The 24,401-nt window shown below is 44.7% G+C and overlaps 1 protein-coding gene across 2 annotated transcripts in view; it reads right to left on the bottom strand.

Moving 5' to 3' along the window:
* LOC309551732 (chordin-like) overlaps positions 1 to 24,401 on the bottom strand; it is a 56,264-nt gene that overhangs the window by 12,569 nt on the left and 19,294 nt on the right. Inside the window, exons 5-14 of one of the 2 annotated variants that reach the window (XM_082252417.1) lie at positions 20,845 to 20,962; positions 19,169 to 19,259; positions 18,944 to 19,085; positions 16,638 to 16,775; positions 11,097 to 11,173; positions 10,825 to 10,972; positions 5,855 to 5,961; positions 5,625 to 5,738; positions 4,259 to 4,415; positions 479 to 690 (exon numbers count right to left, since the gene is read on the bottom strand). In XM_082252417.1, coding sequence (XP_082108543.1) covers positions 479 to 690; positions 4,259 to 4,415; positions 5,625 to 5,738; positions 5,855 to 5,961; positions 10,825 to 10,972; positions 11,097 to 11,173; positions 16,638 to 16,775; positions 18,944 to 19,085; positions 19,169 to 19,259; positions 20,845 to 20,962 — 1,304 coding nt within the window. The remainder of the gene's footprint in view (positions 1 to 478; positions 691 to 4,258; positions 4,416 to 5,624; positions 5,739 to 5,854; positions 5,962 to 10,824; positions 10,973 to 11,096; positions 11,174 to 16,637; positions 16,776 to 18,943; positions 19,086 to 19,168; positions 19,260 to 20,844; positions 20,963 to 24,401) is intronic. The other variant, XM_082252418.1, reaches the window with a different exon arrangement.

The following is a 24,401-nucleotide window of genomic DNA, read 5'->3' as shown; positions in this document are numbered from 1 at the left end:
TTTACTCGCTGCTATCAACCTCCACAAACTGCCCTTCTATTACTGGTCTTCATTCACCAGCTATCCTATTACCCATCTGCACTCACTGCCCTCCCAATACCAACCTCCACTCACTGCCCTCCCATTACCACCCATTGCCCTCCTATTAAGAACATTTACTCACTGCCCTCCTGTTATCAACTACAAACCTTTGCCTCCTCATTATCAGCCTCCACTTACTGCCCTTCCATTATAAGTCTTTATTCACTGCCCTCCAATTACTAGCCTGCCCTTTTCTTGACCAGCCTTCACTCACTGCCCTCCTGTTGCCAACCTCCAACTACTGCCCTCCCATTACCAAGCGCCAGTCACTGCTCTACCATTACTGATCTCCATTCACCAGCCCTTCCTTTACTTGCTCTTCAATGACTTCTAGTTACTGATTTTCCCATCACCTGACTTCACTCATTGACCTCGAGTCTCACTGGCCTCAACTCACCTGGGACCCATAGAAGCCTTTTAGAAGCCTCTTGTGCTTTTGTGTGCTGTGCAGATGAGCGTTCAGTGCTGCATCCTCTGTGCGTTCCAGTCCTGTCACCACAATCTGATACTGCAAGTGGCAGTATTCATCCAGCAACATCCAGGCGTGACCTGCTGTCCCCGTCATCAAAGGAGGGGACACAAACTGACCTGCCAGTGGTATTGGAGATTCTACAAATATAAACAGATGTGTAACCTTGTGTGGCAGAAAGTGCCATTGCCATTGGAAGAAGAGGTACAGAAAATGTTATATGGAGAGATTCTTCACCCAGCAGAGAGGAATGGACGGAGAACAAACAAGAGCAAAGAGTGAAAGGACTCAGTAGAAGGATAGAAGACTAATCAGAATGAAGATATAGGGATATAGAACAATCCCACAGCTACACAGAGGGCAGCCCCAGAGTTAAAAATTAATCATGCACATAGCCAGATAGACATATAATATATATATATATATATATACAGTGGGGATCGAAAGTTTGGGCACCCCAGGTAAAAATTTGTATTAATGTGCATAAAGAAGCCAAGGAAAGATGGAAAAATCTCCAAAAGGCATCAAATTACAGATTAGACATTCTTATAATATGTCAACAAATGTAAGATTTTATTTCCATCATTGACACTTTCAAAATTACAGAAAACAAAAAAATGGTGTCTGCAAAAGTTTGGGCACCCTTGCAGAATTTATAGCATGCACTGCCCCCTTTGCAAGGCTGAGACCTGCCAGTGTCATGAATTGTTCTCAATCATCGTCTGGGAAGACCAGGTGATGTCAATCTCAAAGGTTTTTAAATGCCCAGACTCATCTGACCTTGCCCCAGCAATCAGCACCATGGGATCTTCTAAGCAGTTGTCTAGAAAACTGAAACTGAAAATAGTTGACTCTCACAAAGCTGGAGAAGGCTATAAGAAGATAGCAAAGCGTTTTCAGATGTCAATATCCTCTGTTTGGAATGTAATTAAGAAACGGCAGTCATCAGGAACAGTGGAAGTTAAAGCAAGATCTGGAAGACCAAGAAAAATATCAGACAGAACAGCCTGCAGGATTGTGAGAAAAACAATTCAAAACCCACGTTTGACTGCACGATCCCTCCAGAAAGATCTGGCAGACAATGGAGTTGTGGTACACTATTCCACTATAAAGAGATACTTGTACAAATATGGTCTTCATGGAAGAGTCATCAGAAGAAAACCTCTTCTACGTCCTCACCACAAAAATCAGCGTTTGAACTTTGCAAATGAACATATAGACAAGCCTGATGCATTTTGGAAACAAGTTCTGTGGACCGATAAGGTTAAAATTGAACTTTTTGGCCGGAATGAGCAAAGGTACGTTTGGAGAAGAAGGGGCACAGAATTTAATGAAAAGAACCTCTGTCCAACTGTTAAGCATGGGGGGTGGATCAATCATGCTTTGGGGTTGTATTGCAGCCAGTGGCACAGGGAACATCTCACGAGTAGAAGGAAAAATGGATTCAATATAATTTCAGCAAATTTTGGATGGTAACTTGATGCCATCTGTGAAAAAGCTGAAGTTAAAGAGAAGATGGCTTCTACAAATGGATAATGATCCTAAACACACCTCAAAATCCATGGGGGATTACGTCAAGAGGCATAGACTGAAGGTTTTGCCATGGCCTTTACAATCTCCTGACCTCAACATAATTGAAAATATATGGATAGACCTTAAAAGAGCAGTGTGCGACAGACAGCCCAGAAATCTCGAAGACTTTTGTATGGAAGAATGGGCAAAGATACCTCAAACAAGGATTGAAAGACTCTTGGCTGGCTACAAAAAGTATTTACAAGCTGTGATACTTGCCAAAGGGGGCAGTACAAGATATTAACTCTGCAGGGTGCCCAAACTTTTGCAGACACCATTTTTTTGTTTTCTGTTATTTTGAAAGTGTAAATGATGGAAATAAAATCTAACTTTTGTTGACATATTATAAGAATGTCTAATCTGTAATTTGATGCCTTTTGGAGATGTTTCCATCTTTCCTTGGCTTCTTTATGCACATTAATACAAATTTTTACCTGGGGTGCCCAAACTTCCGATCCACACTGTATATATATATACCTTGTATATATATTTACTGCCTGGCCAAAAAAAGTCGGCACCTGGAATTAACTAAGCAAATAACTAAACTAATCATGCAGTATCTCTCCTATTGGATAGTTACTGCATGTGCCCAAAGAATGAGGTCAGCTGACTACCTGAATATACTGAATGACCAGGTTATTCCATCAATGGATTTTTTCTTCCATGATGGCACGGGCTTATTCCAAGATAACAATGCCAGGATTCATTGGGCTCAAATTGTAACAGAGTGGTTCAGAGAGCATGAGACATCATTTTCACACATGGATTGGCCACCACAGACTCCAGAACGTAAACCATTGAGAATCTTTGGGATGTGCTGATGAAGGCTTTGCGCAGTGGTCCGACTCTCCCATCATCAATACAAGATCTTGGTGAAAAATGAATGCAACACTGGATGGAAATAAATCGTGTGACATTGCAGAAGCTTATATAAACAATGCCATGGCGAATGTGTGCCGCAATCAAGGCCAACAAAATATTAGTGTGTGACCTTTTGTTTTGGTGGTGACTTTTGTTTTGGCCAGGCAGTGTATAATATAGATTATGATATATTTTTTTGCTTGTGTCGATGTGCCTGGAGCCACAAAACATGTAGAGTTTTCTGCCTCCAAGTCAAAGGGGTGGGCAAGAATGGGCAGCTGCCTTGGGTAGTTCAACAGGAGGAGGGTGCAAATAGGGTATTACCCGCAACCTATGTTGCTGTTCATTGCTTATGAACAGTGCACTTTGGCATTTTAACGTTTGGGTGCCAAAGCCCCTTGTCACACCAGGGTCAGTTCAATGATGGATGATGACATTATATAGAGACTGGTGTATTGAGGTACGTTATAAGAACAAATTGCCTTGGGCACCATAAGAAGGGGAATGATGCAGCATGCATAGCATGCCATGGCAAATTGTCGATGTGGCCAAATTGCAGTAACAGGGTATGGTTAAATAAATTTTAAATCTATGCTACTATTGGTCAAAAGAGTGTAAAGCATAGGGCGCAGGGGTTAAGATTAAACAACATAAAGAGCGCAGGGGTCAGGATTAATCAATGTACAGAGTGCAGGGGTCAGGATTAAGTAGCGAACAGAGTGCAGGGTTCAGGATTAAGTAACACACAGAATGCAGGGGTTAAGATTAAGTAATGCAAAAAATCCTGAGGACAGGATTAAGCATTCAGAGATCAGGTCAGCAGCAATTTACTCAGAGATAACGTTTCTCTTTACTGCAGTGCTGTGAACAGCCAATATGGGAACCCATAAGGAGGATGCACTAGAGCAAACAAAAGACAACCCCCCCCCCCCCCAGGATCTCTCCTGTCAGGGCCCTTACGGGGGGCACCAGATCTCCATTGGCAGATGATGACATATTGGAAGAACCTTGCTTGCCTGAGGAACCTCAATTTTTGCTGCGACTTGCACTTGGAGGGTCAGAATCTAGAGATATATCTTGAAGGGTAGAATATGGTGGAAACATCACGGATCTATGGGTCTTTCCAGTTCTCAGCTTAGCTTGCCTGGCTATGATTGCTCAGGGAGTGTTTTCTTGACACACGTTGGAACCCTTACTAATAGCATGGTGTACCTGAATATTGCCAGAGTATCTAATAGAGTGGTTACTGGGTGTACATTGATGTTGCCCACTCACCCTCGTGCCTGGCCCACAGCCCGTTGTATGGTAATGCTGTGATCTGTCCTCTGACTTCTCCTTCCTGGAAATCGTTTGTGGCCACATTAAAGAACAGCTCGGTGTGTAGTAACATGTGCAGATCCCGAGCATTAGCACTGCTCCACAATCCGTGCACCTGATCCAAAGAGGCAAATATAGGACTGATTTATCAAAACTGCTCTTCATTCATTATGTTTCTTTTTTTTAACAAAGGAGCTTACTCTCAAAACAACACTTTAAATCCTTTCCCTTTTACATATCTCCAAGGACTGGAGACATACATAGCCAGAGCCTCTCATATGCCTCCTGGGAAGACTACATCACTAGTGCCTTCCAGGGAACTCTTGTAGCTAAATAGCAACATCTCAAGAGATTTACCAAAATCTCATAAGATCTCGGGAATGAATATTCATTTTTTCTAAAGAGCAGCAGCAACTAGGTGTGGAAATTTACAATAGAAGACCTAGCGCGGTTTGTGGTTTTTATACATTAACATTCACCTTCAGGAACAAGAGTGTCGGGTAGTGTAATGATGCTCATTATGCCATATCTCATTATGCGCATGTGCGAAGTCTGGCGCTAGCATCATCTATGTACCTGCCCAGAGAATGAGGAAGAAGAAGAAGCTAACCACTGATGAATATTAAAATTTTAAATGGTGGAATGGGTCTTTCAGGTGGACAAAGTCAGGGGATTTTGGAAACTATAAATCAATGAGGCAAGTAATGGGGAGCAAGTATGGGATAGCAGACATGGAGCGGGTATAGGATAGCAAGCATGGAGCGGGTATAGGACAGCAAATATGGAACAGGTATGGAAAAGTAGACATAAAGTGGGTATGGAAAGGCAGACACAGAGCGGGTATAATAAGGCAGACGCAGAGCAGGTATGCAAGGGCAAACACGGAGCAGGTATGGGACAGCAGACATGGAGGGGGTATGGGAAAGCAGATGAGGATCCTGACTCAGCAGCTGCAAATATTTTCTCCAGCTGTGCCTCAGACTACTACAGTTCTCTTACCAACTGTTTGTCGATACCCCCAGTATGAGGTTTACTTCTACCTTACATTTATCTACATTGAACACACTGGGATGCTGGTGGCATAACAAGGTTCCACAAATTGAAAATTAAAAATGGGTGTACTTGCATGCTGCTATATTGTGCTATTGAGTGCAATAAGATTACAAAACTTACAAAGCAGATCGCTCACACCTATATACACACTCTCTAAACATGTATCAATGTGCAACATTTTCACAATTGAGTTCCACAAATAGGACAGAAGAGGAAGATTAGTGATAGTCCCCCATTCCAGAGCCCTCCTCTCTAGATATGGTGTTCTTACTTTCCCATCATGGTAGTCCTTAGTCAGGTCATGTAGGATATTCCTCATCTTTCCTTGAGGTTTGGTCTCCAGGGTCACCGCGGTCACCTCACTCATGATGCCAGCGACCTGGAGCTGTGGGAGGAAATAACTGTTACGGTGGGCTTCGGCAGAAGAGTACTGAAAAATGCTACAGCTTCGGAGACCTTCCCCAGAACCTGAGTTATTATGTGTTACTCTATGCACCATACCTGGTACTCCAGAGTCCCATTCTCATGTAGTGTGATGGTTGCTGAGCCCACTGCTCCAGTCTTGGTTGGGTTCAGGGCATCTCCACCAGACAGCACGCTCTGTAGAGCTACGGCAACAGAAAAAAGAGGATTATTTGATTGGCTAAATTAATGATATCATTGTGACGGTACTGTAAGATCCTGGTACCTTCGGTACCCTTCCAGCCTCTTATTTCCGCATTGCGTTCCACCATTCAGGTAGGTGGAACGCATATAGCTACCTGTCTCTTTAAGCCGCATGACGTCATCACTAGGCGCCGCTCTGAGCGGCTATTTCAATCGCCGGCTTTCACTCACAAGGCGTTCATGCAAACCGCCTGTTATACAGCCTTGTCTGACGCTGCCGAAGCCTCCAGCTATTTCCCCAATATCTGGATAGACCGGAGTCTCGCTACTTGATCCTGTATCTCGCTACTTGATCCTGTATCTCGCTACTGATCCTGTATCTCGCTACCTGATCCTTAGCTCACTACCGGACCCCTCACCTCTCTAAACCAACTAGTGATAAGTACCCCGCAGGGGATTCTTCCTATCAACTTACACTATCTACTCTTGCATACTAAAGACTGTTGCTATCTATGCATTACTATTTCTATCATCTGCACTGTTACATAGATTGCTAGCTCTTGAGTCTACTACCAACTATATCCTAGTCTCGCTACTTGATCCCGTATCTCGCTACTTGATCCTGTATCTCGCTACTTGATCCTATATCTCGCTACTGATCCTGTATCTCGCTACCGGATCCTTATCTCATTACTGGACCCCTCACCTCTCTAAACCAACTAGTGATAAGTACCCCGCAGGGGATTCCTTCCTATCAACTTACACTATCTACTCTTGCATACTAAAGACTGTTGCTATCTATGCATTACTATTTCTATCATCTGCACTGTTACATAGATTGCTAGCTCTTGAGTCTACTACCATCTATACCCTTGCACTAAGTTAGCATCTCCTGTACATTCATCTGCTGTCCCCTACCACCTGTTACTTGTACATGATTGCTAACCTACCTGCATACTATCTATCACCATCTGCTAACACTCCTGAACATTACTACTTTAGTGCCTATCATTGCTATCACTACTCACGCCTGTCCTTTCAGCACATCACCTCTATACTATCGCATACAAACTATCACTCCAGGAACATCTTATCTGAGTGTCTGTATATGTGCATGCTGAAGCAGGCTGGGCCACAATGATGAGTCTGGAGAGTTGGATATGGTGATTCAACACATCTCTACAGGACTACTGAGTGGAAATTCTGCAGCTGCAAATCCAGTTCACTAAAACAAACGCCAGAGCGTTACAGGTACTCACCGTCGCTGGGAGTGAAAGACAGATACTTAATGGTTTGGATTGCTACAAGTGGGACAGTAATATTTGTCAGCAATATCTCTCAAGAAGTTTGAAAATTGAATCCCACTTTACACTGTGAGACCTATAGCCTGTTGCCATGAAGTCTGTGACACCTAAATATTCATAGAAATAAGTAGATATGTATTCCATGTACTTTAATGTAGTAGACAGACAGACTGTCATTGGCAGTCTTGTCCTATTGTCTATCTATCGAGCTGGGATGTGGATTGTTTTAAGTCTGCCTGTCCCATTGTTAAATGTTAATGACCTCCCATTGTTCTGTCCAGATGGCTAGATAATTAGTTCAGGTTCAGGTTAATTCTGTTTCTGTATACAATTTCATGTGCATATGATAATGTAATCAGGCAGAGGAGAGGGATTGTGTACACTGTATGGGAGTGACTGAGTGTAAAACTCTGTTTTTATTGGATTGTGAATTTCATGTCCTGTTCCCCACAAGGTCCACCTGGGCGGTAACCTTGTGGGGGAAAACTGTATAAAAGAGCAGCTGTACCATTAAACCTTGAGTTCTACTTCACCCTCAATCTAGAGTCCTGTCTCTTATTGGGGGAATCTACTAAGGGATTGCTATGCTCTTCATACTACCTTGAATAATCACTAAGATCTTGTAACAGCTTGTTCCTGCTTCACTCTCTGGGGAAAGAGAGGTTGACCCACTGGAACCTGGAGCCTTGTCGTAGGTCCAGGGTGGGTAGGAGACGGCGAGACCCCAACCAAGCTGCGGCTGTTCGTGGGGTCTGCGGTGGTTATGGTGTCTGGTGGAGTGCTTGAAGGCTTCGGGAAGCACTAGGATCATCCGTCAACAGAGGTACCCAGTCGGGGTGCCAGTTGATCCGTTACAATCAACACAGAATATTTTATGTTATCAGAAGGTTCCATTGCATTAAAACCAAACTGCAGGCTAAACAAATACAAAAGTCATATGTATCCTTATTTAAATCTTGGTGTCCTTTGTGTATTTCTTCCAGATCTGTGCAGTAATCCAACATGAAACTTCTATAATTTGCTAGTAACACACTTCTTATCCTAGGGTGGCCTACCAGGGCTGCTATTAGAAATTGTAGCCCCCCCCCCCCCCCAACAGCCCCCATTGCCCAGGCCCTGTACAGCCTACCTGACAATTCCAGCCTGCCCCAGCGGATTGATATAGAAGAGACCAGAACTTTAATTGTCAGGAGCCACGGCATGGTGGATTACGGTACTCCAGCTTCACCTAAAAATCAATAAAAAGGTCCCACCTCTGTCTCTGCACTCCCTGTCCCCCTCTTTACTGCTGAACTGGGGCCCTGAGCTGGGGAAATAGGGGGAAGCAAAAGTCAACAAAATGAATCAACGATGGGCTGTATATATGGAGAAATCCTTAATAGCACATCAAAAAGTTATGTTTTCACCTAATTGGGTGTACACTGTACATATTGTAAGACAAGAAAATGAGGGTGACCATATATTATTTCTATTTGTATTTTTTTTTTTTTCATTTTACATTTTTTATATGTTATATTTACATCTAAGACTCTAGATTTCGATCTGTTGGTGAAAAAATGTCTATATACAAAGAGAGAGTGGTGGAGGCAAGAAATTAACAATGAATGAAGTATATAGGAACTTAGCAGTCAGAGGAGTTGGTTTGGTGATGGGTAATAGAGAGAAGGAATTAGCAAAAGACTGGGAATTGATTTAATAATAATTGATATTATTAAATATTGGACTCCCTTTTTTTTATGTATATTTGTTTGTTTTGTAAAGAAAAATTTCTTAAAAAATGAATAAAGTGTTTTGAAAAAAAAAAAACTACATTTTGGGCCCCCCCAACATTGCCCAGGCCCTGCACAGCCTACCTGACAGTTCCAGCCTGCCCCTGTGGATTGATATAGAAGCAGAGACCAGAACTTTAATTGTCAGGAGTCATGGCATGGGGGAATACTCCACCTGCACCCAAAAATGAATACAAAAGGTCCCATCTATGTCTCTGCCCACCCTTTCCCTGCAGAACTAGGGCCCAGTGAACTTTTAATTTATTGCTGAGAGCTGTGGAATTATTCTGCCTGTGCCCAAAGGTACTTATGCCCAGTACACACGATCCGAAAATCGGACGACGTTCCGTCCGTTTTTGTTTGGTTGCTAGTACACTCTCAATTATATCGCAAATGGGAGAGGTTACTTGTAATACAAATTTTCTCGTACGATGCCCCAAAAGCTTCCGGTATGCGTAACCACGCTGTAGAGTGTACGCGCTGTCTACTGCTCACCCTTTTTTTTCGTACGAACAACATGCTGATAATATGATTATTGTACAATGTGTTATAATACGATCAAAGTTTTTTTGCTTGCACGACCGGATAATATCGGGCGAACTGTCGTGATCGCCTCTCGTAAGCTGTGTACTAACGATCCAATTATCGTCCGATCTTTTCAAAAGCATTATTTTTCCTCCGATTTCCGGATCTTGTGTACGGGCCATTAGAGTCCCCTCCCGTCTCTGCCTAGGGCCCCCTGCTGAACTGATAGGGCCTGGACACGATACAATACAGGAAGGCTGGCTCTACCCCCTCTCAGTGGCCCTATGACAACACTCACTCACTGTACTGTATTCATGGAGGAGCAGTGTTGTCACCCAAGAGTAAGGCTACAGAATTCCTTGTCTTGAAGTCCACAAAATGCACTGATAACACTGTAGGAGAGCGGCACAGTTAGAGACCACAAGAAGATATCAGTTCACAAAATTTCTGGCAGGATCAACATGTATTTTTGCACTTATTGAACAAAAATACCGAAACACTTTAAATTCTATATTTAACAGATCAGAAGGGATCAGATCTATATTTAACAGATCAGAAGTAAGAGAAGGTAATTGGGGTCTATATACATTTTATGCCTGGCCAAGTCAGCCAACTGTTGTCACCAGGGCTTTTTTTTCCAGAGGATAGGTGCAGGACCCACCCCCTTCTGAGTCACTCCTTTTCTCCACCCCTACCTGCCTATGAGCACTGTCACTTGGTTTTGCCCCATACCCACCTCCCACTACCATCCCTTTTAGAGTATACAGAACCAAGTATCATTTTTGGTGCCAAGTAATTTGTTTGGAACTTGTTTATTATAACAAGAAAAGCAGTAAAATCCCCTACAGCCAGCACCAATATACCCCCCCCCCAGCAACAACAGATCCTCCTTACAACAACAGACCCTCCCAGCAACAATGGACTCCCCGCAACAAAATACTACCCCAGCAGCAATAGACCCCCATCAGCTACACCAGATCTCCCATCAGCCAGCATTAATAGACCTCTCCCTCCACAGTAGATCCTCCCCAGCAACACAAGACCCCCCAGCAACAATAGATCCCCGTTAGCAATAAAAGACCCCCATGCAAAAATAGATCTCCTTCAGTGACAATAGATCACTCAGCTGCCAGCATTAATAGACCCTCCAGCACACCCCAACACCTACATGCATTCAGTGCTAAAGATGGCGGAACTGCGTTCCTGCTGAAAAAAAGCCCCGGTGGTCACCGTTTGGTACAGTGAAGTGTTTTTGTCTTTTACTTACTGTCACATGACTTCCTGACTGTGATAAAGCCAGATATGCGCTGTGTACAGACGCCCTCCGTTTGCACCGCGATCTCCAGCTGCCCCTGGGCAAGCCAAAGCATCTCCTGGCCGGAGAGGTCAGGAAAGACCTCGGTAAAGTCCATCTCCTGGGAGAAAAAGGGCAATAGGGAGAGGGATAAGATGGAGACAGGGCCAAGATTAGAGCAGAGAATACAGAAAGCTAAATTGCTTCTGGTCTTACCATGAAGCTTACAATCTGCCGTTACATACCTGGACAGTGACATTGGCGCAGAGCGCTCTGATGACATGGCGGTGATGTAAGATCTGTACAGTGATCAGAATCTGTTCTGTAAGGGGGAACAAACATCACATTACAAAATTACCTTTTCCTGCCTTTAGCCCCGTACACACAAGTCGAAATGCGGCCGGGAATTTTCGTCCGACGACCGATCTGCTGATTTTCGGCTTGTTAGTATGGTGCCTCCGACTTTTCGGCCGAGAAAATTCTGGTGTGCAGGCTATAAAATTTTTGTCCTCCGTCAAAACACGTCCGATTTTCGTGCAGTCAGTACAGATTTCGACAGGGAAAAATCTTATGAGCAAGACTGGGCATGCTCAGAGAAGAATTAACACAAAGAAAGCAATCCAACACATGACATCACTTCTGAAGTAGAATTCTGTCGGTCGACAAAATTCGTGTGCAGTCTAGAGCACATTCCAACCAACAAAACGCCACTCTGGACAAAAGATGGATAAACGGTCGGCGGAAATTCGCTGCGTGTGTACGAGGCTTTTTTTTCATCATTATCAGGCTCCATAAAAAAATATTCTGTTTATTGGCTTCTGGATGCTTTACATCACTAGGCAGAAGCTTTGTTAAAGCTGAAGTTTAATCTGCTTATATTTTGCCTCCCTAGTTCCAATCTCTGGCCGCATCAATATGCTTTCCGTTTTCATTATTACCTTATTTTAGACCCAATGCGATCATCACTGGGTCTTTGTGAAATGCAGACAAGATCATAGTCGGTTGGAGAGGCTGCAGATAGCTTCTAGAATACAGCAGGCCACACTAAGTAATGCTTACATGCGACGCTGAGCCTCCATGATTGAAAGAACTGAAATCCAATGAATGAAAGGGACGGGTCAGGGACAGTCAGGCTGAGGCCTGAGATATAGGATGCTGGACATTCTCCAGCCAGGAAATGAGGCGGCTCTAAGGGCTCTTTCACACAGTCCGTCCGTCAGATGCACCCTGTTTATCTCAGTGGGGGATCGATCCGCCGATCCCCAGCTGAGCAGGAGGATGACAGCTGTTCTCCGCCCTGTGTGCGGAGACAGAGCTGTCACGTCCCCATGCAGATGCAGATTCTATGGGGGAATCGGATGGGAACGGACCGTCGGTCCGTTCTCATCCGATCCCATCCGATCCCATCCGCTGGACGGATGGAAAATAGGGTTTCCATCCGTCCAGATTTGTCGGTTTGGATCAGATGTCAGTGGAGATGCCCCAAAGAGATGCTTGGGATGACCGTTCAGATCCGCCAAAAAAACTGACAGGCGGATCTGAACAGTCCCCCTGTGTGAAAGGGGCCTAACTGACTTGCTGCAGCTTCTAATGCACATTGTGATAAGCTCACAGTGTGCGGTGAAATCAGAGGAAGCCAGTTCAGTACAAGAGAGGAGCCCGTACAACTGTGCAAGACTGAAGTGAAGGTCGCAGGTCAGATTTAAAATATATATATTTTTTTATATTTGCTGATTTTATTTAACCACTTCAGCCCCGGAAGATTTTACCCCTTTCCCGACCAGGCCCTATTTTGCAATTCGGCACTGCTTTACTTTAACGGACAATTGCGCGGTCGTGCGACGCTATACCCAAACAAAATTTACGTCCTTTTTTTCCCATAAACAGGGCTTTCTTTTAGTGGTATTTGATCATCTGTGTGATTTTTATTTTTTGCGCTATAAACAAAAAAAGCCACAATTTTGGAAAAAAAAATATATATTTTTCACATTTTGCTATGTGACATTCTCAAAAAAAAAAAATGTAAAAATCAAAATATTTTAACATTTTAGGCCAATTTGTTTTCTGCTACATATTTTTGGGAAAAAAATTGCAATAAGCGTATTTTGATTGGTTTGCGCAAAAGTTATCGCGTCTACAAACTACGGGAAAGATTTATGTCATTTTTATTGTTTTTTTTTTTACTAGTAATGGCGGCGATCTGCGATTTTTCGCGGGACTGCGACATTGCGGCGGACAGATTGGACCCCTAACTGACATTTTTGACACTTTTGGGGGGACCAGTGACATTACTACAGTAATCAGTGCTAAAAATATGCACTGTTACTGTAATAATGACACTGGCAGGGAAGGGGTTAACAATGTTGGTGATCAAGGGGTTAAATGTAAGCCTAGGGGAGTGATTCTAACTGTGGGGGGCGTGGCTTCTGAGATGACCATAGAGACATGCGACCCTATATAGCAGGATCACATGGTCTCTGTGATCACCCCAGGGAGAAGGACGGATGGCTGTGTTAACATCAGCCGACCGTCCTCTCTAAGCAGGGAGAGATCGAGGGTGTCAGGCGGCAATTGGAGCGACCTGACACACGTGCCGGCTTCCCCACTGAAGAGCGAGCGCTGTACATGTACGGGGTTTCCCCCAGGAGCGGCTGCCTGCCGCAGTATATCTGCGGCGAGCGGTCGTCTAGTGGTTAAAGGGTAACTCCACTTTTGTGAGAAAAAAAAAAAATCAAATAAATAAAAAATACTATGGCATATACAATTGCAACACAAGTCATTTTGTAATTGAATGGTATTAAAAAATACCTTTTCTTTTCAATCTGCAGCTCTGTAATTTTCTGAAAAATGCAATATGGCAGTCTGGAGGTGTTCTGTACACAGACTGTGTACAGGATGCCCCCAGAAAATGTAATTTCCTGCTTGTGTGATTGGCTCACTGATTTTCCCAGAAGTCTGAACTAAGATACAAGTCAGATTTTTGGCATCCCCTGCAACAAAAATGTCATTTTTGGTGAGAATTCACGTCTAAAGGGATGCAGACCCTGCCACTTCCCTCATTAGAGCCCTGCAAGTGCAGCAGCTGGTTGATAATTATAATACCACTCCCATACAGGTTCACATAGCACATGGACACCGACAAAAGCATAGCTCCCAACTGTCCCTGATTTAGAGGGAGTGTCCCTTATTCAGAGCAATGTCCCTCCCTCCCTCTTTCCTCCTCATTTGTCCCTCATTTTGGTCTGATCTATAAAGTTGTATATAAAATGCGCTACTTATCTATAAAAAAAGTGGGCCCGGTGCTAAACCTTTTATCCAATTTCTAAATTGCTGAATTTGTAAATTCCAAAATCCAATATGAAGGAATAGTAGTGGTAAAAAAAAAAGCACTTGTGGGTTTAACCAATCATTTTTTTGTACAATTTTCCTTTAAGCAGTTGGTCCTATGCTTACATATGTTTGCTAATACATTGAGTCCCTCATTCTCATCTCAGAAAGTTGAGAGGCAGGGCAGGACTGGGCCACGGGGCAGGGGGGCAGTTTCCCCCTGGGCCGCTCTGATGCCCTTTAAAAAGGCTGCACCGCTTCTGCAACAGACATGCCTAAAGGATTCCTGGTGAAGAGAAGTAAAAAGTCCCCACTGCTAACCTACTGAGTGCAGGATGAAGACAAGGACAGAGCGCAGACCTCTCCCCCCAGCATGGATGGTGTAAACTGTGTCTGAGCAGAAGCCGGTTCCATGCCCCGCTGGAGACACTTCTCCTCCAGGCAGCCCCGACGGAGCTGTCCCAGCTCCTCCCCAACTGCTTCCTGCTGGCCAGGTCGGATTCGGCTGGTGAGTAGAGAGTACCTGGAGCCAAGCTTCAGTCTGTAATGGGGGTCAGGAAGAGACAGGGAAGAAGGAGAGTGGGGGCTGGGTTGCTGCACCATGGGCCTCTGGTTTGTACTTGCCCCCTGGGCCGAAAGTTGCCAATCAGCCCCTGTTGGGAGGTATAAAAAAGGTAGGAATCTGCAACAAAGTTTGTTAAAATTTACCAGAGGGGAATGTTTTTATTTAAACAGAGGTGGAGTTACTCTTTAAATTACGCCTGGTGATCCTTCCTGAGAGATTTTGGTCTCATGCACATGAACGTTTATAGGCTGAAAAGTCCTCTAGCGTAAAAACTCCCTGTGCTAGCCTGTACTTTGGGGAAAGTGAATGCACAAGCGAGTAATGGAGTTTACACGAGTATTTTCGCATACAGTCTTTCACTTGAATTTTCCACTGTGTGCAGCAACTGCAGATCCCTGAGTGCCGGAAAGTGCTGAGAGTTTGAGCCTCCATTCTTTTTTTTTTTTTAAGCCTGTGGTGTGTGAAACACACTCAAATGCTACACCCGGTGCATAAAAAAGTGCACACACGCAAACGTGGGAAACACAAAAAGTGCACAAGGCGTACACATAGTCCTCCTCCGAAGAGGGAAGGCCCTAACCCTGATCCCCCGGGGCGCAAGGCTCCTGGCAGGGACTGAGGTACTCACTTGGTCCTGCCTGGCCGAAACCAGGCAGACCCCGTTCTCTGGGAGGACTGCCGAAACAGCCCACCCCAAGTACTAGGTGGGGCTCCCCCGAAGGGAGACCCCAAGAGAGAGCGAACTAAGCCAGAAGGCCATATCCACCCCCTCCCAAGTCTTTCAGGGCAGGCCCGAGGACCTACGCCATACTCATCGTGCTGTGAACATAATCAACCGCCACATAAAAAAGTACAAACTGTGAACACACACAACACAAAAAGAGTGGGGAAGGGGAAGTGTAGAAGTGCGGGTAGTGTCAAAGTGCAAGACCTTGACAGGCCCCCCGGCCAGGAATAAAAAATTCCTCTGGTGCCAGTCAAAAGGCCCGTCCGTCCCAAGAGGCAGGTGCGAAAAAAGTGTGTATGTGGTGCAGTGACCAAGGTGCCAAAAACTCAAAAGTGAACTGCGCCTCACCAATGAGAATTACGGCACCCCTGGGCTGCCACCCCAGGGGCACGTACTGCAACTTGTCCTGTGATTTGACAGTTCCAAATCGCATGACAAGTCACACCCTACTGTAGGCAATAGAACTGTCCAAATCGGTGTGACTTCGACTTTCCGGTGCCGCACTGATTTGAATAAAAGGTTCCTGCACTACTTTTTAGATTTCAGTTGCGACTTGCATAGACATCTGTGCATGAAGTGGCACAGATGTCAGCAAAGTAGCACCTGAAATCGCGCTGACCTGCTACTTTGAAATTGTGATACTTCAAGTGATGACTTCAAGTAGGGCCAGGGACTATTCATAGGATTCAGATATATTGGGCAGACTAGATGGGCCAAATGGTTCTTATCTGCCGACACATTCTATGTTTCTATGATGTAGCACGATTTCAAAGTAGCATCAATGTGAACCAGGGCTTATACTTGAGGGCTTTTTCAGCCTGTAAATGTCCATGTTCATGAGGCCTTGAGTGAGCCCACAGGTGGGATCCCATAGGAAAGGAGCGCACCAAGAAGAGGTGGAGCCCAGAGCACTGGCGGGCGAATGGAAAAGAGGAAGGTCCGGGCTGCTTTGTGCAAAGCCATTGCACAAGGCAGGTAAGTATAACATGTTTAATATTTTAATTAAAAAAAAATATATATATATATATATTTTACAATCACTTTAATTGTATTCTATAATCAGAGGTGGTATAGTAATCCTTCCTTCACCTGCAGAGCATTTCTCCAATGGTGTGATAAATAGTCTGCAAGCTTCTACTATAGGTCTCATGATCCCAGGAGTCTTACCTTGCTCCTCCCCTTGTATCCCTCTGAGCATTATGATAAAGTGAAGGTTGTCATCCCCATCACCGAGTGTCAGCATAGCCAGACCGCGTTCCCTGCCCCCTGCACTGCCATCTGGCATTAGAAGGGCGCTAAAAGATTCTATTGGAGATAAAACAAATAATAAAGATCTCTGTGAGCTTTTCCATGTCTTGGCTGCCAGTCTCTCCATCTGTCTTTAAATCTGGCAGATAATGCATGCCTCACCACCAATGGTACACTGCAGGGCTAAACTAAATACAAAGTCTGTAAATTCTATAGGAAGCACAGTCTACCCATATTGGCGCTACTGTAGTCCACCATCCTTCCTGATTCTTTCTTTAATCTGGTGATCTGCGAACACCCACCTGTCACGCAGAAAGAAGATTCCCAGATACATCCTCTGCTTTCTCACATTAAAAATACAATTCTGAGGCACCGTTTCTGGAAGTGGGATCCCGCTAATGCCGAAATGCAGATGTGTCCATGCTAGTCAGTCTCCTAATGCTTATGTCACTCCCCTTCTGGATCCTGAGAGGGCCATCCAATAGGAAATGTGCATGTCATTCAGGCAGTATGACAACAAAAAACACCAAAGACAGGCCCTCAACTCTCTTCCTGAAGAGGAGTGGAGACTCAGGGCTGGACTTCAGCTTCAAGAGAGTAAAAAGGGCATTTTTTCTCTAATGATAGGAATCATTTAGAGCAGGGGTCTCCAAACTTTCCAAAACAAAGGGCCAATTTACTGTCCTTCAGGCATTAGGAGGGGCAGGCTGTTGCCACTGGATGTAGAAAATGCCCCAGCGTCAGTGGCAGTAAACAATACCTTGTCATTGGTATCAGTGGGAGGAATAGTTCACCATTGATGGTGTCAGTGGGAGGTATGGTGCCCCATCCTTATTGTCAAGTGGAGGGATGCGGCCCTGTTGATGGTGTCAGTGGCAGGAATAGTGCCCCATCATTGGTGTAAATGGAGGGAATAGTGTCCCATCATTGGTGTCAGTGGGAGGAATAGTGTCCCATCATTGGTGTCAGTGGGAGGAATAGTGTCCCATCATTGGTGTCAGTGGGAAGAATAATGTCCCATCATTGGTGTCAGTGGGAGGAATAGTGCTGCATTGATGGTATCAGTGGGAGGAATAGTGCCCCACTAATTGTATCAGTGAAAGTATTATTGTCCCATCATTGGTATCAGTGGGAGGAATAGTGCCCCATTATTGGTATCAGTGGGAGGAATAGTGCCCTATCATTGGTGTCAGTGGGAGGAATAGTGCCCCATTATTGGTATCAGTGGGAGGAATAGTGCCACATCACTGATGTCAGTGGGAGGAATAGTGCCACATCACTGATGTCAGTGGGAGGAATAGTTCCCCATCATTAGTGTCAGTTGGGGGAATAGCGCCCATTATTGGTGTCAGTGGGAAGAATAGTGCCCCATAATATGTGTCAGTGGGAGAAATATTGCCCCATCATTGGTGTCAGTGGGAGGAATAGTGCCCCATCATTGGTGTCAGTGGCAGAAATAGTGCCCTATCATTAGGGTCAGTGGGAGGAATAGTTCCCAATCATTACTGTCAGTTGGGGGAATAGCGCCCATTATTGGTGTCAGTGGGAAGAATAGTGCCCCATAATATGTGTCAGTGGGAGAAATATTTCCCCATCATTGGTATCAGTGGGAGGAATAGTGCCCCATCACTGGTGTCAGTGGGAGAAATAGTGCCCCATCACTGGTGTCAGTGGGAGAAATAGTGCCCCATCATTAGGGTCAGTGGGAGGAATAGTTCCCCATCATTGGTGTCAGTTGGGGGAATAGCGCCCATTATTGGTGTCAGTGGGAGAAATAGTGCCCCATCATTGGCGCCAGTGGGAGGAATAGTGCCCCATCATTGCTGTCAATAAAACGATTAGTGCCCCATTGATGATAATATCAGTGGGAGGAATGATGCCCCATTATTGGTGTCAATTGGAGGGATAGTGCCTCAAGTGCCAGATAAAGGCAAGCAAAGGACTGCATCTGGCACCCAGGCCACAGTTTGGAGACCATTGATTTAGAGGGTGCATATGTGCATGGAGGTAGAGGGGGATAAGGGGAACCCCACATAAGGTGAAGATCCCTCTGGAATCTTGCTGAAGTGTATTACACACGAGCCACATTAGGTTAAATATTTTAAATTTAACACAGCGGCAGTGTTTGCTGGATGACGATTGCCTCAAATTCTTTTCCATTCTTATTCTGTAACTGATCGATTTTTACTCCATCTAATTACTGTTTGGGCTTACATAAACGCTACCTGAGAATAAAGCTTTGTGATGGACAATCTTGCCAGAGATTTCAGGTTCAGGAAGTGCCTCTGTTACCAGGGAAACATGAACGTGTCCCAGACGTAGAAGATTGAGGGAGGAGTGCGAAACGGAGCGCCATATCCCACAGATCTGCAGAGCAAAATATTGGATGGGTGCGGGGAATGGAAAGGACAAAAACAGGAGACATGGGTGGCTTCGTCCACATGACTTACCGTGTTGCTGTGCCCCACTTTGTGCACAGGGTGCTCGAACAGCACAGAGCCATCAACATCTGAGAAACGAACCCGGGAAAGGCCATGCATCCTAAAGACAATGAATGGTCAAGAATGACATATATGAAACCAAATTACCAAGAGGAGAAGGAAACGGACACAGCATAAAGAATAAATCATGACTTAAAGGGTCAGTCTATCCAAAAGAGATAATTGTTTGGATGGGGCTTGGTCCCTGACTTCTATTATCCAACATTGAGATCTTTCATCTCTGCTCCTGTCCACCTTCCAGTTATAAGTGTTCCTTTCAACCTTTGTGTGTTCCAGCTTCTCCTGTTACATTATTTATAATATAAAATAAATAAAAAATCCAGCAGGCATGTAGGGATCCCCTCATATATGGCACAGCAGGGTTGCAAACATTAAAACTAAGGGCAGGAATGGTGGGAACACCTCATAATGGGCACAGCAGTTGTGCATACCCAATAACTCAGCACAGGGATGGTGGGAACCCCTCATAATTGGCACAACAGGTGTACAGGCCTGGAAACTCAGCACATGGATGATGGGAGCCCCTCATAATGGGCACAACAGTTGTATAGACCCAGGAACTCAGCACAGGGATGGTTGGAAGCCTTTATAATAGGCACAGCAGGTTACAGACCTGGGAACACAGCACAGGGATGGTGGGAACCCCTCAGAATGGGCACAACAGGTGTACAGGCCTGGGAACTCAGCACATGGATGATGGGAACCCCTCATAATGGGCACAGCAGGTGTACACACCCGGGAACTCGGCATGGGGATGGTGAGAAGCCCTAAAAATGGTCACAGCAGGTGTACAGACCCAGGAACTCAGGTGAAAACCTTTATAATGGGCACAGCAGGTTACAGACCTGGGAACACACCACAGGGATGGTGGGAACCCCTCAGAATGGGCACAACAGGTGTACAGGCCTAGGAACTTAGCACAGGGATGGTGGGAACCCCTCATAATGGGCACAACAGGTGTACAGACCCAGGAACTCAGCACGGGGATGGTGAGAAATCCTAAAAATGGGCACAGCAGGTGTACAGACCCGGGAACTCAGCACAGGGCCAGTATAAACCCCTCATAATGAGCACAGCACGTGTACAGACCCGGGAACCCAGCACAGGGATGGCGGGAACCCCCCATAATGGGCACAGCAGGTGTACAGACCTGGGAACTCAGCACAGGGATAGTGGGAAAGCCTCATACTGGGCACAGCATGTGTACAGACCTGGAAACGCAGCACATGGATGGTGAGAACCCCTTCCAGTGGGCTCAGCACATGTACAGACCTGGGAACTCAGCATAGGGATGGTGGGAACCCCTCACAATGGGCACAGCAGGTGTACAGACCTGGAAACTCAGCACAGGGATGGTGAGAACCCCTCCTAATGGGCACAGCATGTGTTCAGACCCGGGAACCCAGCACAGGGATGGGGGGAACCACTCCTAATGGGCACAGCAGGTGTACAGACTCGTGAAACTCAGCTCAGGAATGGTGGGAACCCCATATAATGGGTACAGTGGTTCTGTAGACATGAGAACTCGGCACAGGGATGGTGGGAACCCATAATAATGGGCACTGCCAATTATAATATGTAATAAGCTATGTAAGAATATAACCAAAAAACAGCAGGAACCATACCCCTTATAATTGATGGAGAACAATAAATTGGAACGCAGCAGGCTAAACTTAGCTTTGGCGAGGCCGCTCTTCGCTGGAAGCTCCACATGGCCTGACGTGGTCAAAAAAGCAACAAATTCTGTGAAAACAGAATGTACGTAAATACTATGTAGGGTGGAGTATTGAGTACCTGTATATGACCACAGGAGACATACAGCAAATACTTCACAGACCAATTATTGATGACACTTTGAAGGTCCAATTCCAATCACATTTATTTCTGTGTCTGGAATCATTTCAGATACAGAATTTACAATGTATCCACAGCTATCAGTGAAAATATGAAAGGTGTAAAGGATAATTTCACCTTTCATAACTAGGGATGAGCTTCGAGTCGAACCTAAGTTCGACTCGAACATTGGCTGTTCTTTGCCGAAACTTCGAGTTCCCTCATTAACATGGACTCTGACCTCTGAATTCCAATAAATCACCTGCTGGCCGGGGGAACCCACAGCCATCTCATTGCAAGCCTGGTATTCTACCATAATAAACACATGATGTCAGTAATTTATTCACTGCACCTGAGCAGTGCATTGTGGGGCGGCTCATGATGTCAGGTCCCTATAAAAGAGCTGTCGAAGCAGGAGCTTCTTTTTTTTTTTTCTATTTTTCGGGCGAACGGGCGACTGATCATCGGGGGACAGTATTTTTTTATTTTTTAATAAAAGACTTTTCCAAAACTGGCTTTTGTCTTTATTTTTTTTGTACACTTTTTTGGTGAATGGGTAGGGGTATGATGTACCTGATATCCATAGGGGCCAGGGTCTGGGGGTCCCCTTGTAAAAGGGGGCTTCCAGATTCCGATAAGCCCCCCCCCCCCCATGTTGAGGGCATGTGGCCTGGTATGGTTTGGGCGGGGCGCTCGCTTGCCCCCATCCTGGCCAGGCAGGCTGTGTGCTCAGATGAGGGTCTGGTATGGATTTTAGGGGGAACCCCACGCGGTTTTTTTTTTTACATTTTGGCACGGGGTTCCCCTTTAAACCCACACCAGACCCCATGATCTGGTATGGATTTTGGGGGGGGGGGGGGAGCCCACGCCGTTTTGTTTTCATTTTTTTATCTGTATTGCCGGGAGCCGACAATAAATTACAGCCGTGAGCAAGTTTAAATGACATTTTTTCCTTTAGAAATGCGCTACTTTACAGGCACATTAAGGGGGCCCCCAGGCACAATATTTAAAGGAATTTTTCATTTTTATTGTTTCACTTTAAGCATTATTAAAATCACTGCTCCTGTAAAAACGATTGTTTTAAAAACATTTTTTTGCTTTGATTCATGTCCCCCAGGGCAGTACCCAGGTCCCCATACACATTTTTGGGACAAAAACTTGCATTTAAGCCTTTAAATGTAGGACTTTTGATTTTTCATGATGTCCCATAGACTTTAATGGAGTTCGCATATTCGCAAGAACATTTCCCCTGTTCAAGATGTTCTGGTGCGAACCGAACAGGGGGGTGTTCGGCTCATCACTATTCATAACATGTTACACCCATATTCAGGGTGTAATATGTAACATAGTATGAAAGGACCGGCCCCTGTTCCCCCTTTTGATAGCTAGCGGGAATCATCCCGCCTGCTAGCTTTCACAATTTTAAAAAAACGCAGCTTTGTCACTCATTCACAGTGTTTTGTGAATAAAAAAAATACAAGTCCAGACAGCCTTAGTGGCTGTCGGCTTGTAGTTCTCAATGAACTACCTCGGTGCTGTGAGCGCTGTGGTAGTTCGTTGATTCTTCCTGTCAGAGTGTATTGGCTTTCCCATACAGGGTTTGAGTAAGCAGATACACAGACAAATCTGCAGGAGAACTACCTGGCATTGCTGGTGCAATGCTTTACATGCTCCCAAAACAAAAAATAATAAATGCACATTTTTTTTACCTGCAAAAAAATGTGGATTTACTATTATTTGTCAAAAGGTGAACTTATCCTTTAATGCCAATGACAACAGAGGAGAATTTAGCCCTGGGACTTTAAATTAGGTGAACACTAGTGGCCACTTAATGAGAATTAAACATATTGTCTGAATTTATTAAAAAGTAAACAGGATAATCATTATTTACAAAGTGCATAGAAAAAATGCCAAACCGATTAGTAGTAATTACATGGTATAATAAATACTAGAAGATTACAACTGTGTTGCTACAGGATGGTACAGAGGCATCTTTAAAACTTGACGCGTTTTGTGAGCTATCGCTCACTTCATCAGGAGTGGATACGCATAAGACATGTCTATAAAATAGAATATCAATTTCATCCCCCTGCGAGGCAGCGAATGCCGGTGTGACATTCGCATGCTCTCCCTAGCCACCTGTGCATGGCGTTAGGGGTGGGACTGGTACTGCCCATTTTTGGGTATAAATGGGAGGACAGTGGATGGGGATTCACATTCCCTTATCTACACAGAGGCTATACCTTTTGTTTGCAACCTCACACAACCTATGGTGGGTAAATACTCACTTCCAAACACTCTTTTACATTTCACCAATGTTCCTTGGTTGGCTTTTTCTTTCTCTTTCACACACACACACATATATTGTTTCCCTTTTTTATCACTATATTCTTAAGGCCCGTACACACGTACCGATCGTCGTCATACAAACGTCGGCGGACGAAAGATCTGCCGATTGTACGCTTGTTAGTATGGTGCCTCCGACAGCTGTCTGCGCACATTCTGCGGACAAGAGTCTTTCTTGCAAACATAAAAATTTTTGTATGCCGACACCAGAATGGCCGATTGTTCGCCTGTCAGTACAGAAATCAGCCGACAGACCGCAGATTTGCAAGACTGGGCATGCTCAGAAAAGAAAAAACACAGGGAAAGTTAACCATTACATGACATCACTTCTGCAGTCAGCTGAAGTCGGCGGACAAAATTCTTGTGCTGTCTTTGCACTTTTCAACAGACATCGACATCCCGGGGAGAAAAGACGAACGTTTGTATGACGACGATCGGTACGTGTGTACGGGCCTTTAGGATGAACTCTTTATACACATTTTCCTCCTTATCTTGTACAACGTTGGTTGTACTTTCTACCATCCCTGTCCCTATATTCATGTCTTTGCTGTATTGTGTCTTACACCGTTTAGACCTACTTAGACTTCTACTTTCATTATTATGTTATGTGGTACTCTACTATTTAGAAATTTACATATTTTTGTTACAGCTAGAACCTGTGATTATGGATATTGAGGGACATATTTTCTATTCATATATGTCACATCCACTCTCTAGCTGTTCCCCAGTGGGTTTTTTCCAGTTCTGCTCCTTCAGCTCCCGGGCAAGACGTGCCTTGCCATCACCAGATGGGAATGTTGCTTTTTCATTCCGGCTCAGCCGACTTGTAAGTACAGGGTTCCCTTAACCACTTAAGCCCCAGCCCTATTTCGGACACTTTTTGTTCACAAGTTAAAATCAGTATTTTTTCCTAGAAAACTACTTAGAACCCCCAAACATTATATATATTTTTTTAGCAAAGACTCTGGAGAATAAAATGTCAGTCATTGCAATATTTTTTGTC

The sequence above is a fragment of the Pelophylax lessonae genome (genome assembly GCF_965119305.1).
Source record: "Pelophylax lessonae genome assembly, chromosome: 3".
NCBI classification, from domain to species: domain Eukaryota; kingdom Metazoa; phylum Chordata; class Amphibia; order Anura; family Ranidae; genus Pelophylax; species Pelophylax lessonae.
Note: the sequence above shows the minus strand (reverse complement) of the source record. Positions and strands in the feature narration are given on the sequence as shown.